The sequence below is a fragment of the Colletotrichum tamarilloi genome, assembly GCF_030869305.1.
Source record: "Colletotrichum tamarilloi strain Tom-12 chromosome Unknown Scaffold_40.1, whole genome shotgun sequence".
Taxonomy (NCBI): Eukaryota; Fungi; Ascomycota; class Sordariomycetes; order Glomerellales; family Glomerellaceae; genus Colletotrichum; species Colletotrichum tamarilloi.
The window spans coordinates 211,288-224,978 of record NW_026849423.1 but is presented as its reverse complement, the minus strand read 5'-3'; the positions used below and the strand labels follow the sequence as shown (position 1 = coordinate 224,978).

At 53.2% G+C, this 13,691-nt stretch overlaps 5 protein-coding genes across 5 annotated transcripts; 2 read left to right on the top strand and 3 right to left on the bottom strand.

The window, feature by feature from the left end:
* Positions 1–619: 619 nt before the first annotated feature.
* Positions 620–1,426, bottom strand: CTAM01_09759 (uncharacterized protein; the record flags this gene model as incomplete). The annotated part of the gene is made up of 1 exon (XM_060525775.1): positions 620–1,426. One exon carries the CDS (start codon positions 1,424–1,426, stop codon positions 620–622), a length of 807 nt encoding a protein of 268 aa, XP_060379651.1.
* A 2,112-nt stretch (positions 1,427–3,538) lies between these two features.
* On the top strand, positions 3,539–5,013 carry CTAM01_09758 (uncharacterized protein; the record flags this gene model as incomplete). The annotated part of the gene is made up of 5 exons (XM_060525774.1): positions 3,539–3,711; positions 3,815–4,443; positions 4,497–4,625; positions 4,680–4,814; positions 4,865–5,013. 5 exons carry the CDS (start codon positions 3,539–3,541, stop codon positions 5,011–5,013), a joined length of 1,215 nt encoding a protein of 404 aa, XP_060379650.1.
* A 3,371-nt stretch (positions 5,014–8,384) lies between these two features.
* On the bottom strand, positions 8,385–8,924 carry CTAM01_09757 (ubiquinol-cytochrome C reductase complex 14kD subunit; the record flags this gene model as incomplete). Its single annotated transcript, XM_060525773.1, has 3 exons — positions 8,385–8,483; positions 8,542–8,704; positions 8,800–8,924. The coding sequence occupies 3 exons, from the start codon at positions 8,922–8,924 to the stop codon at positions 8,385–8,387; spliced, it is 387 nt and encodes a 128-aa protein (XP_060379649.1).
* A 1,600-nt stretch (positions 8,925–10,524) lies between these two features.
* CTAM01_09756 (uncharacterized protein) lies at positions 10,525–11,915 on the top strand (the record flags this gene model as incomplete). The annotated part of the gene is made up of 2 exons (XM_060525772.1): positions 10,525–11,062; positions 11,125–11,915. The coding sequence occupies 2 exons, from the start codon at positions 10,525–10,527 to the stop codon at positions 11,913–11,915; spliced, it is 1,329 nt and encodes a 442-aa protein (XP_060379648.1).
* Positions 11,916–12,634: 719 nt separating this feature from the next.
* CTAM01_09755 (uncharacterized protein) lies at positions 12,635–13,281 on the bottom strand (the record flags this gene model as incomplete). Its single annotated transcript, XM_060525771.1, has 3 exons — positions 12,635–12,770; positions 13,123–13,172; positions 13,255–13,281. 3 exons carry the CDS (start codon positions 13,279–13,281, stop codon positions 12,635–12,637), a joined length of 213 nt encoding a protein of 70 aa, XP_060379647.1.
* Between the last annotated feature and the right edge of the window lie 410 nt (positions 13,282–13,691).

The following is a 13,691-nucleotide window of genomic DNA, read 5'->3' as shown; positions in this document are numbered from 1 at the left end:
CACAGTCCTGTGAAGCTGGAGGCAGCCTGTGCCGGACGCTGATCGGATTGAATGATGCTCATCCGATATACCAGTGGCAACGCAGGTCTCTTGCCGTGTTGGCTGTGCGAACATGGGAATGACATGATGCCAGTGCTATGACGTGGTCCCGTTTTTACACCCGGGGTCGTATTCGTTATATACGAGTTGTAGCTTGGGCTGGTTTTGCTAATTCATATCATGTGGCCAACGGTCGACGAGGACCATTTTATGTGTATACGAAATCGAATGCGAAATCCGGCTTCATGCCCTTCATCTACCAGACGAGGATAGGTAAATAACTGACAATCAGTCACCATGCTGCCTGGTGTGTGGTAAATAGTAGCCCAGTTCCTTGCTTCAATGTAGGATGGAGAGCTCCCGCAAAATGGACGTTGGCATGTTGCTATATTTAAGGGTGACAGATCACCGTCGAATCGATGATTCGATGGTGCTGTGTGCATAATTGGGCCGTCGCCCCCGGGAGTTGTGGACAGCATGCGGTGCACGCGACCAACGGCCTGACCAGGCGGGCGGGGAGTAGGAACGATCAGCAAGACAGCATTCGAAGAGCAACATCTTTTGCATCCATTGGTTTCCCCTACCTCCTGTAAGCGCACCTTGTAAGCTGAATCAGGAGTTGACAAAATGCACACGCAACGGCGGAACTGTGGGGGGATAGGATCCATCGTCTATGCCCGTGATGATGCCGGATGACGACGACTGTTGCTCCATCTGATCCATGGCCGGCACGCGGCCTGGGCCTTTGGAAGGCCGGAGGGGAAAAGCATTGTCCCTTTCGCTGCCCGTGAGGAGACAGTCGCGGAGCGGAACAAACGAAAAGAGAGGGGAGAGAGGGACGCTGGAGACGAAATCTAGAAAGTTTGCTGTGCATTGGCGGTCGGAGAGTTGAACAGCTGGAAATATCTCCATTTTTCTGTCTTCCGGGTGTGACAATCGCGTGCGTGCGTGAGTGGGATAGTGGATGTGGCGGGTTGGAGATTGACAGCGATCCCTGCCTTTCCCTTCCCCCCCTCTCTGTCAAGTCTCCATCCATCTCTCGATTTTCGCCGTCTTCCCGTGCCATGCATTTCCTAAGACTTTCCAGGGGGTGGTGGGTTGGCTGGAATGGCCTAGCTTGTTGTTTTGACGAAGAATTATCTTGGGCCGATTCGTCTCTGCTTCTCGCGAATCCTAGCATACAGTAGTACAGCTGCAAGAAGAGCTTGAACTTCCTTGTTGCGGGTAATAGAAATTGAGCGTGCCATGTGAGTGTGGGTGTGCGGCGTACCACGGTCAATAATAACGGTTGGACGAATCGAGATGCGGATAGCGGTTCTAGCCCAGGCATTCGCACAGGCCAGCATCGGGGAGTCGCTACCTGCGTTGGTATGTGGTGCCGTAACATCGGATATTGGGCAAAGCAAGGGTGGAGCTGCGTGCCATCGGCGCCATCTATCAGTAAAATAACATTAGAAACTGAGGAAGTGAGGTCCTGAACGACGGGGGAGAGAGCCGTAAGCCATCGTCTATCGGGCCTAGGGTTCGTAGCGCCGTTGAACCGACAGAATGACAGCAGTCGAACAAAAGAAGTAGTTCGCTGTCAGGCTTCTGGGCCAGTTCGAGGACGTCTAGTTTCTTAGGCCTCGGTAGACGAGCGAGTTCTTGACATTGGGTGCTTTCTGTACTCAGTACGGTTAGCGATTCTACAGCCTCCCATTTGCACCAAGAACGCCGGGGAGGCCACACTGTTGCCGTTAGGTGTTCCGTGCTTGGGGATGCGGCCGGGCACCCTGGAGAACACTGGGGTAGGCCTGCAAGTTCTTCTGCTCTCCGAGAGATAACCTGTCCCTTGGCGAGCGGTTGTGTCATTCAGCTGATTTCCCGCTGGCTACTCAGGCTCCCGCTCCTTCATGCTGAAGTCTAAAGTCTGAATTCGATGGCAGGCCACAAGCCGCAAGCATCCAGGATTCTAGGTTGACTTGCTGACAGATGGACGGTAGAAAGGGGGCGCGTGCTTCCCACGAAGCCCCCGTGTGTTGATCCTGGAAAGATGAGCGGGGAGACACGTTGTGGAATTGAATTGCAGTTATGAGGTCCTGGGAAATGGACGGGAGAATAGTATCCGTAGGACAAGGAGAGAAACAGAGAGACCAGAGAAAAGGGCGAAGTACCTTCAGGTTGCGGTACAGTGTCTCCTGAGTCCAGAAGCGCTTGGCAGCTCCGGCAATCTCGCGTGCTGAGGGCTGTCGGTACAAGACGATACCTCTGCTAACCTGATTAAACTTTTTGAGGCTTTGCCATTGGCTCATTCTTCGTATTCTGCTGCTGTCGAGCCGCGGGTTGCAGCTGCTTTTGCACCTGTTCCAAGGTCAGCCAAAGTACCTACCTCAATGGGCAGGCAGACAAGTATTACTCTATAGAACAGTCATGATGCGGGTGCTAAGGTAAGGGTCCAGCAGGCAAAGTTGGCGGGTTCCGTGGTTCAGGCCAGTGTGTTCTCTCCTCTCTGTCTTTCTCACTCGCCTACCGCGGATTGAGGCAATAAGCTGTGGTCTGTACGCTTGAATTCGGAGAGTATGGTGGTGTGGTGCAGAGTAATAAGGTGAGAGAGGTGGTGAGGTACTTGTTGTAATCTCCAAGTTGAGTGTGCCTGCCCTCCATCTCCCGCGTACTTGCATGTACCCTGCCTCCCACCAACCCAAGCCTGCCTGCGCCTGCCTTGCCTCGACGTGCCTTAGCCTATACCATCCAAGCCTGCCACACCAGTCGCTCTTCCTCCCGGTCGACCCTTTTTTTTTCGGGGCCCTTTCAGCATTGGCGTGGCTCCTTTCTCAATTCCTTCCCCTTCCTGCTGGGCTTACCCGAACGTCCCTCGCTTTTGGTCTTCTTGCCCTCGACAAAACTTCTGGCCGAATTCATCTCGCATTCCCTTTGAGGACCTCAACAAGGTTGGAAGAGCACCAAAGTACACCTTTGCACACCCGCCTTGAGAGCGCGAACTGCATCGCACTGCATACCACCTTATCCTTCAACGGGATCCCTGATACTGAGTCGCCCTGCTACCTATCTCTGGACCTCTCAACCCTTATCAACTCAATCGACGACCTTTTGGCTTTCGTCAGCCTTGGCCCACCCCCTTCTGGAGACTGTGTGCTGCAACCAGTGCTGTCTATCGGACGACACGAAACTGCCCAATCAGTTAACCTCCTGCTTTCGTCTGCCCCAGCAATTCGATTGTCGACTCGGACTTATCTTGGGGAGACTTGTGCTACTTCGTCTTTTGTTTGCGCGACATCACCGACCGTCGGCCGCCCTTAAGCGATACTTGCAGCTCCCACCTAGCGCAACGACAGCGACGATAAGTCAACAGCTACGACCTCTAGAGGACGCTCTCACGTCTGCAATTCTGCGACTGTGCACACTCGTCGTGCCGGGGTACCTGTCGGTCACTTTCTTCTTTCTATAAAGACGTGTTTTTCGGGTGGTGTCAAAGACCACCCTTTCATTCTCAGGAGCCATGCTTCTTCCCAAAGGCGGAATCAACTGGAAGTCTGCCCAGGCAAGACTACCTCCCACCAGAGCAGTATGGTCTTTCTTGACTAGAACGCGCTTTCTTCTTCTTGTTGCCCTGACCGGCACCATTCTGCTACTATGGCGCGGTATTCGCTCGTCAGCTTCGGAAATGCAGAGGTAAGTTTTCACCTACGTAGCCATTCTCCCTCCTTAAGGGGCGCGATATTTTCCTGCGATGCGCCGCGAAAATAAATGCTTGCTAACTTGCGACTTTGCGCAGCTTCTACTGCTGGGGCCCCGCGAAACCCCCCATGGAGATGTCGCTCAATGAGCAAGCTTCGTGGGCCGGCCACCTTCAAACCCCCGTCATCTTCAACCACCACGAGCCCCTGGAGATCAACCATACCTCCATCATCCACGTCGACCTCAACCCTATCAAGTCCACGCGCAAGGCCGTTACCAACGAGGAGCGCGTTCTGATTCTCACGCCTCTCAAGGATGCTGCTCCGTACCTGTCAAAGTACTTTGAGCTGATTGCCGAGCTGACGTACCCTCACCACCTGATCGATCTCGCCTTCCTTGTCGGTGACTCCAAGGACGATACCCTCGCCGTTCTCGCTTCCGAGCTGGACCGCATCCAGCGCCGTCCTGACAAGATCCCCTTCAACAGCGCCATGGTTGTCGAGAAGGACTTTGGTTTCGAGCTTAGCCAGAGCGTTGAGGAACGCCACTCGTTCAAGGCCCAGGGTCCCCGACGAAAGGCCATGGGCAAGGCTCGCAACTACCTCCTTTCTGCTGCCATGAAGCCCGAGCACTCTTGGATCTACTGGCGTGACGTGGACATCGTCGACAGCCCCAAGAAGATTCTGGAAGATTTCATTGCCCACGACACCGACATCCTCGTGCCGAGTAAGTACATATTCCGTATGGCCACGACATGGAAAATGCTGACGATATGGCAGACATTTGGTTCCACCGCTACCGCGATGGCCGTGACATCGAGGGTCGCTTTGACTACAACTCTTGGGTTGAGTCTGACAAGGGCCGTAGACTGTCAGCTAGCTTGGACAAGGACGTCGTCCTCGCCGAAGGTAAGGGATGCTGCTCCTAGTACCTGTAAGCGGATGCTGACCACAAGCCACTAGGTTACAAGGAGTACGATACCGGACGCAGATACATGGCCAAGGAGGGCGACTGGCGCAACAATAAGGATGATGAGCTCGACCTCGATGGTATTGGTGGCGTCAACATTCTCGTAAAGGGAGATGTCCACAGATCAGGTTTGTTCACCTTGTGCCTGAAATACCGAGCTTTTTTCTAATCTTTGCAGGAATCAACTTCCCGTGCTACGCCTTCGAGAACCAGGCCGAGACAGAGGGCTTTGCCAAGATGGCCAAGCGCGCTGGTTACCGAGTCGTCGGTCTGCCCAACTACGTCGTATGGCACATCGACACTGAGGAGAAGCCCGGGAACGCATGATCCCATCAAGGATGCGTTTTAAGCCTAATTCCTTTCGATTGTACGACGATTTTTTCCGACTTGGTCCGCGGAATGCGGCTGGCGGAGCACAGCACTGTATGACCACGTAACGATACACACACATGGTACTTGGGAGCGTTTCACGAGGAGGCATTTCCGGATACTGGTCCCAAGCTTCTTGGCCCACGAATGATGGTTGGGAGGCCCAAGTGTTGATAAATGCCCCGGCTGCTCTGGTAACCACGAGCTCGACTTTGCGCCACATATATATCCGACGACAACCTGACCTTTCTTTGGCTCGACGTCGACTACTTGAATGAGCTGGCCATGAAACGCAAGACGAACGGAGAGAAGAGGGATGCTCCTTTGGCGACTCATACCGCATGAAAGGATGCCTCGCTGTAATAATAGACTTGGTTACATCACCCGTTAGCATAGGAGGGGGAAAGGAAACGCCCAACATAGGAAGGGGAGCCCCCTATTCGGCCTCGGACTTTGGTATGTGGTGACGAAAGCAGCACTTTATCGAGAGAAGAATTGCTTGTTGAAGTTTCCTCTCGACGAATGAGTGTGATAGCTAGGGTATGAGGAAACTCTGGAGTTCAAAGAGGCGTAATTTATACATTTTGATTTGTCCCGAAACTACGGAGTACTCTCTATCGTCTGTCGTGCTGTGAACTCGTTCCCTTGGTCTATGGTTTGATGGCGGCTGGCCAGGGCCATATACTGAGTTCAGTCGACTGTGTATCATTCAGAACCTTGTTGAACACAGGGCTGCGGTTGGCCTAGCCTCTCCGTCTATACGATAACTACGCACCTGTGTCCTAGCTTATCTCACTCTCACTCTCGCTCTCAGATCAGCGCGCCGTGTCATGGCTTAGGGCAAGCAGGAGTAATCGTCAGGCCAAGGCCTTGACTGATGCGTGAAAAGTCTTGCGATAGCCGTCGTCCCTGTTCTCTTCTCGTGTTACTGGGCGGAGGGTGGGACCGGGGGAAGGGGACGGAGGGGCGCTTATCTTGCCTTGTAGACGGGAAGACACTTTTCATCATGTCACTATTCTTTCCTAAAAGTAATACAGGGTTCTCGACTTTGACGGAGCAATCTACGAATCAAATCCGAACACCGTTTGGCGCTCAATTGTAGTAGCCCCTCACCCGGACCTTTCCTTCCCATGAACGAGGTCCCTCGTTCCCTCTCAGGTGGTCATCTAGGTGACGGACTTACCTCGCCTTACCTTTCATTAGGCATCCAAGGGTATATATACCACCCCCAACGTCGCTCCTGTCACCCGCACATCAGCGTCCGTGTAGGTCGGCGGGTCGGGTCAAGCTGTGTGCGAAGTGGTCGAGTGGTTCATGAAAACAAATGCTCCAATGAGGTCAGAGTTTCTGGGTTGACTGAAGGGCGCGCTGTTTGGGTCTGGATTGGGCGTGAATTATGAGTTTAGTGTTCCCCCTCCTTCCTTTCTATATAATTCTATTTTTATTCGAAGGGGGGCTTTGGTGCAGCTTTACTGTTCGGCCTGGAAGGAATCTCGAGGTGTCCTTTGCATGCAGCTTGGTGCAGTCGAGAACACGCGGGAAACCATGTCCACTTGCTTGGAAGATGGTGTAGTCAGCTCCATAAGCCTCTTCATCTTGATGGTGTTCTTGCATGCGGCAATGGCCCTGTGTATTGTCGTTTCTAGCTGTACTATCAGCTTATGACGAACAACAAGATGGAGACCGCCCGCAAATTGCCATTACTGGACTCGCTGGTGTCTGGTTTTCTCCCGTTGTCTGTGAATGGAGTGCTACTTTTGTTAAAGTCCAGCGGCGGTAGAGTTGAAGATACCTGGAAAGGGGCGCTTCGCACTGGGAGCGTGGCTATACACTTATGGCTCTTTGGAGGCCATTGGACAGCCTCGGAGTGCCAATGCTTTCCTTCATACCTAGCTTATGAGGGTTCACGTAACAACCGATTTATACTAGATCCGTAACAGGTCTTAGGGGAATGAGCTCACTGGCTATTGTCACTTTGCTCTAGCAATGAGCGGCAAGTTACGGAGTCTCGCCTTTGGTCGTCTGGAGTGAAGATTGTTTTGATGCGAAGTGATGTTGACCATATCTTGAATTGCCTTTGCATCCTCGGATCGTCTCTTAAGATATCCAATACTGGCAGAATTACGAATCTGCTGCAAGTGAGCATGGAACCGTGAATTCGGGAATTTTACTACTTTTGTGCAGTCTTTCTAGGCATGAGTGAGAAGAGTTACACGTCAGCCCTTCTCCTAAGATAGTTGCTCGTATAACAGAGGGGAATGTAAAGAATTGTAGCTAACTGGCGACGTGAGATCATCTTTCACTAATCCGTCTTGCGGGCGTATGCATATCTGTTTGTAGTCACCTTTACTATTAAATATTCGCAGGAACGAAAGCTTGGTGCTCCACCTGATCTACCAAGAATTCAAATCGAGAACTGAATACTTTGTGGAAGGCGTTACGTAGCCAAGAAGCCCACCATGATTGCACCTCAATTCGTCAATAGCTGCACTGACGGGCAGTGCTACACCATCTCCTTTTAATGATGGTCTTTACCTGTGGGTCGCCAGCGCAGTCCAATAGTAAGGTTTTCTCGATACATGATCACTATGAGTTCACTGACTCAAGAAGTACGCCCCGAGATTCGATTGTATCTTGTCAGGTGCTGATGTAATGTCGATTCCGATTGTCGACCACATCTTTGCAGCCTCATTGGTAACAAGGCACCGCCAACCGAATCTCGCAGATGATGTATCCGTATGCGAAAAAGTGATTGCGATCAATTGACATGATAAATAGTGCAATGAACCTAGCCTATAAAAAGATTGAGATGCGGGTTCCCATGTAGCGACAGTTTTGAGGAAATTCGGCAGCGACAGCATCAGTGTATTCAACGACCTTCAACGCAGTAAGCCGTCAAAGAAAGTCGTTACTCATGATGTTGATGCACTGCAGTGGGTCTGTGGGTTGCGACCAGTGAGAGTGCGTACAATGTCAGCTAGCTTCCGCGAACCCGGGCCAGGGGGGGGGGGGGCAACCGTGAGAACATTGATATTCCAAGGCGAAAAAAAAGTGTCATCAATTGGTGCTATTCGAGCGCAGCGGAACCTGTAAGTGTAGCAGGGAGTTCCAATTGACGAGAAAGCAACCCCCTCCAAAGGTCTATACATAAGGTACACGAACCGCCTGGCCTTGGTTCTCTCTAAACTCGCTCGCCCCCCTGGTCTAAATTTCTGTCGCGCGCCCGGCCAGGCGGTTCCCCTTCGTCATACTTTACAGCATCGTGCGCGCGGCTCGCTCTCTCCGCCTCGTTTCAGTCCAAACGTGATCCCCCACCAGGAAGATGTAGTTTAGTGGTGCTTCTTCTGGACCTCCATGGTCTCAAAGGCCAGCCTCTCGGCCTCCTCAGCCTGGATCTGCTGGATGATGGGTCCGAGGTAGGGGTAGTCCTATAGTCGAGGGTCAGTCCTCATGTGTCTCTTCGATTCAATCGTTCGGGATGCGCACCTCCTCGGGCTTGGTCCACTCATTCTTGGGCAGGAGCTTGTGCTGGTAGGAGAGCTGGACGGCGCGGCGGATGCGGTAGACGCGGTCGTAGGACTCCTTGGGGGAGAGGCGCTTCAGGGCCTTCTGGACGATATCGGTCTCCTCCTCGATGAGGTCGTCGAATCTGCAGTCGAAGGAAAAATTGGCAATTAGTTTCTGTGTTGTCTTCCGGAGCCTCGGTGGCAATTGTTGTGGTCGGGTTGTCGAAGAGTTGCTTACCTCAAGCCGAGCTTGCGGTGGCCGGCAGCGTTGGCGTACCAGTTGGAGAAGGGGACGAAGATGCTCTTCAGGAAGGGGCGGGCAAGAATGCCGTCGGCGAGCTGCTTGGAAATGAGCGAAGTCATTGTGGCGGCTATGTGGTGCGTGGTGGGCGCGGAGAGGAGAGGTTTCGATATAATGCCGCGAAGTACGGTTTTGCGGATCGCCTGAGGTTGGGACTCTATGGGAAATTCGTGGAGCATCCCGGAGATGCGCAACGATTCGGGACGGACAGGTCATGTGATCATCCTTCAGATTCCGGCACGCGCCACGTTAGGTGTGGCTCATGACTACAATGTGGCTGATGAGAAGACCCGGCAGCACGGACCACCCAGAGGCAGAGGTGCAGATTTCGTGATTGGATCCCAGGCCCGATGAGGTAATTGGAGCTACCAACGGGATGCCCGCCCACGATAGCACTGCAGACCCTGCTGCGAATGATTGGGAATTGCATTTTGTGGTGCTGGGCAAAGCCGCAGGGAACCGGCGGAGGTGGAGCTCCCCTTCGATGGTCTGGAAGCTTGAAACTTTTCATTCTGGGCTTTTTGGGATTGCGATTCAGAGACTTTGGACGTCGTCTGGGATGTCTTTTGGACACTTGGCGTCTCTTGTCTTTTTAATCGCAGCTCTTCTCACAAGGACATTGGCAACTGTTTGGAGCGAAATATACATCTCACCAGACTACATAGCTGCCAGTCATTAACGTGAGACAAACGACACTGCGTCATCTTCTGTTGCTGATCATCCAGGGCTGTAAACAAGAATTGGGAATATCGGCAGCTCCCGGGGTTTGAGCCAGCACCCGAGGGAAGCTTCCCGTTTTCCTCGGTGGTTTATTCGTAGTGGTACTCTTTGCTTAACGGCAGAAAAGCAACGGGCGCGTCATCGCACAGGTCCCTTCCTTCAGCAGCCCATTTCACCCGTGGACCTGCTCCGGCACATCTTATCCAGCGCTCCAACTGCTCCTTCCTCCCTCCCAGCCCACTAGATTGCGCCTGCCTCCACCTGTAAGAGTACCCTGAGCGTGGGGACCTCCTGCCAAAAAGACAGCCGATAGCTCGCATCATTTTGCTCTCGTGCTCCGTCCCGCTCCACCTCGGCGCTTTTTCGCAATATCCAATCTCCAACTCCCCCGACTGCGCTCTTACTGCGTACCGTACCGACTACCACCACCACCACCACCACCTCTCGTCCTGCTCCCCTTCTCCGCCGTCCGCCTCCTTTCTCACCCCTCACTTCCCGATCCCGTGTGCTTGGGAGCCTCCTTCTCGCCAGAACCGTTCTCGAATACCTGCCCTAGACAACTGTTCCCCCGCAAGGCCAATGGGCTGCGATAACCGCTAGTCGTTCAGTGTCACGGCGGCGTGGGAGCGTTCCCCGCATACCGGGACACTTGGGAAGGTCCAGCATCTATCCAGCTACCAGACTGAGACGTACACGACAGACACAAACGGAGAGACGGCCAAAGAGAAAAGACACCAAAGAAGCAGCACGAACGTCGAACAAATCACGACGAATACACCGAGAGAACCGGCTCTAGTCTACCCGCACTTTTCTTCGCATCCAGTTCTCCGAGAACCAGCACACATAGCGGGACATCGCCGCCTTTTCCTTGCTGATACCGTACCCAGCTTGCGCCTAACCTCCGCACTTCTGAATCCCGATCATCCTCAACAGTGAGAGGGGATGTCTCACGACGAACAACCCGACGCTGAACGAGGCGCACCGCACCCCAACGACGAAGAATATGGGCCTTACCCGACCTCGACATATCCCAACTACAGCAGCTCGAGAGCGTACCCAGCCACAGCTCCTGCCCGCGCAGCGATAGCTGCTATTGAAGAGGCCGTTGCTGTCATGCCCACCAACGAGACGATTACTGCCTTTGAGCGGTGGGCAGCTGGCGCCTCCGACGCCCAGTTCAACGCCCTGTCCGGTGCTGTGGGAGGATTTACCTCGGGCGTTGTTACGTGCCCGCTCGACGTTATCAAGACCAAATTGCAGGCCCAGGGTGGCTTCAACCCGGTTGAGAAGGGAAGACATGTCGGACATGGCCCGAAGCTTTACAATGGACTGCTTGGCACCGCCCGTGTGATTTGGAAGGACGAGGGAATACGCGGCATGTATAGGGGACTCGGCCCGATAGTACTGGGTTATTTGCCCACCTGGGCTGTATGGTTTACCGTCTACAACAAGAGCAAGGACTGGTTGAAACACCGTCATGGTAAGTGGAAGTCTCTGTTATTGGGGCGTTGTGGGAGTCATGTTAGCTGACTCGAGATACAGACAACACGGTGTTGATCAACTTTTGGTCATCCATCATCGCTGGTGCCAGTAGCACTGTCGTCACGAATCCCATTTGGGTAATCAAGACTCGCTTGATGTCGCAAAGCGTTGCCCATGACCCGGGCAAGTATCATTCGCAGTTCCCGAGATCGGGCAACACACCAACTTCCAGACCGACAAATCACAGCTCATGGCACTACCGGTCAACAATCGATGCGGCACGCAAGATGTACACTTCCGAGGGCGTCCTTTCCTTCTACTCTGGTCTCACACCCGCCTTGCTGGGACTTACGCACGTGGCAGTGCAGTTCCCAGCATATGAGTATCTGAAAACGAGGTTCACTGGCCAGGGTATGGGAGAGCCGACTCAGGGCGATTCTCAAGAGTCGCAATGGATGGGAGTGCTGGGTGCTTCGATATTATCGAAGATCATGGCGAGCAGTGCCACATACCCTCACGAGGTGATCCGCACGAGACTGCAGACACAGAGAAAGCCCGTGGGAGGAGCCGAGTATCTACAGGGTCTGGGAATCAAAGTCCCTTTATCCGAGGACGGCAAACCGCAGCAGCCGTTATCACCAAAGTATCGCGGCGTGGTCAGCACCTTCCGGACGATCCTCAAAGAGGAGGGCTGGAGGGCCTTCTACGCTGGCATGGGCACTAACATGATGCGAGCGGTGCCGGCCGCGACAGTGACGATGCTGACGTATGAGTTTGCGATGAAACATTTGAATCATGCGAGGAGCGAGGGCAAGAGGAAATTAGGAAGGGGTACACCTGCCGAGCCATGATCTGGTAGGGCAGAAGCCAGAGAGAGCGGTCTCATTTCGAAGAAGACAGAAGTGGAGAGAGAGAAACTTGTCAAGGCAATATGTGCGTTTTAGCAGTCTCGAGGGGAAAAGAGAAGATGTTGAGATTAGGAAATGGGGATGGGATTTTCCAGATACCCTTAACTTTGGTCGTCAGGTATAGACAAACTCGATTCAGGTCACGGAAACCAAGCAATACTTCCCCTTTCTTTACTTGAGAGACGGCACCTTCGACCTATCCCTCCCTCATCTTCATCACATGCGAAGGATGGTTTTCTTTCCTAGTTCACAACCGATTTCGGACACCTATGGTAGTTCATAGTTGAGAAGCGGGGGGAGCATGGCATTGTTTATTCCTACCGACGGGAAGTAGGGCGGCTCACTTTTGTAGCATTACACTTGTTTGGCGCGGAGTATACAAGGAGTTTGATACGAAAACACACTGAAGCCATGTTTGTGTCTTCACTCTCTTTTGGTACTGAGCAGTCCGCAGTTGCCAGAGACAGAAACGTGGGCAGAGAAGGGAGGGGGTATAACTACATTAGAAAACCGTGAAACAAACTCCAAAAAAGAATAACGAAAATTAACCCGCGAAAGCCCTACTGCTTTCCTCCTTGCCATTGAACTAGCTTTTTGGTCTGCAACTCCTGATACAGAGGGGCAGTGATCGATGCTGTGGGAGATGTGGCCTTTCTCTGCGTCTATCCGGTGAACTTGCCGCGCTGCGTTCGTTCAGCACAGCGTGGTTTTGGCGCCACGCTCACAAGATCCAATGCATTGGGAACCTCAAGACGGGCTACCGTTGCCGGGTCCATGGCTCGGGCCGTGGGGATGTCTCTGCACAAACGTCAGTTTCTTCATCCCGAAGTTCCCACTGCTGTATAGCATTTTCCAAAGGGGGGGGGGGGGGGAGGGGGTGGGGGGGGGGTGGAGGGGGGTGGGGGGGGGGGGGTCTCTGCAAGCGGTTGGCTGTTCTGCCGGAGAGGGGGGGTGGGGGGGGGGTGGGGGGGGGGGGGGGGGGGGAATATGGGTAGACGTACGGCCTGATCACGCGCCGAGCGGATTGATGAGCGGGTGTATCTGGTTCGATATTAGCTTTCACCTCACGATCCTTCTGAACAGCAGACATCCGAAGAAGACGTATCGTCATGTGAACCTTGAGACAGATGGCCCCAAGTGTAAGACTTACGCGAAGAGGATACAGGCCATCGTGAAGGCGGCTAGAGGGGCCGTGATGGTCTATGGGGAAAGGGGGGTGTTGTCAGTTCAGGAGGTTCTCATCATTTGGGGGAAAGTTTCGTCTTTTTCCTGACCCCCTTACCTTTGGTGTCAGGTTTCCCTTCTTCATGTTATGAGCATCGCCCGACCGGAGGACGTATGTTATTGTGTGTTTTGGGATGCGGTGAGGTTTGAGGTTTCGCGAGGGTGAGAAGGGGTGTGTGTAAGTGAGGTGAGTGGGATCATGGATGAGATGTGGATGGGCTGATTGTGGTTAGAGGATTGGGGACCGGTGGGGTTATGCATGTATCCAGGATAACGAAGTGATTATAGGCATATGAGGTTGGCTTTGCGCTGGAGGGCTTGTTGGACTAGGTTTCGTTCAGTTGTGTTCAGGGACAAGTTTTGTAATGACGGAACTTTGGCAGGGCAAGCGAGATATCTGTAGTCCCAAGAATGGTCACGTTTTCTAACGTGAACGCTCTTTCGTTGTTGAGAGACTGATAATTGATGTCTCGGCTAATCGATGCTTGACTTACA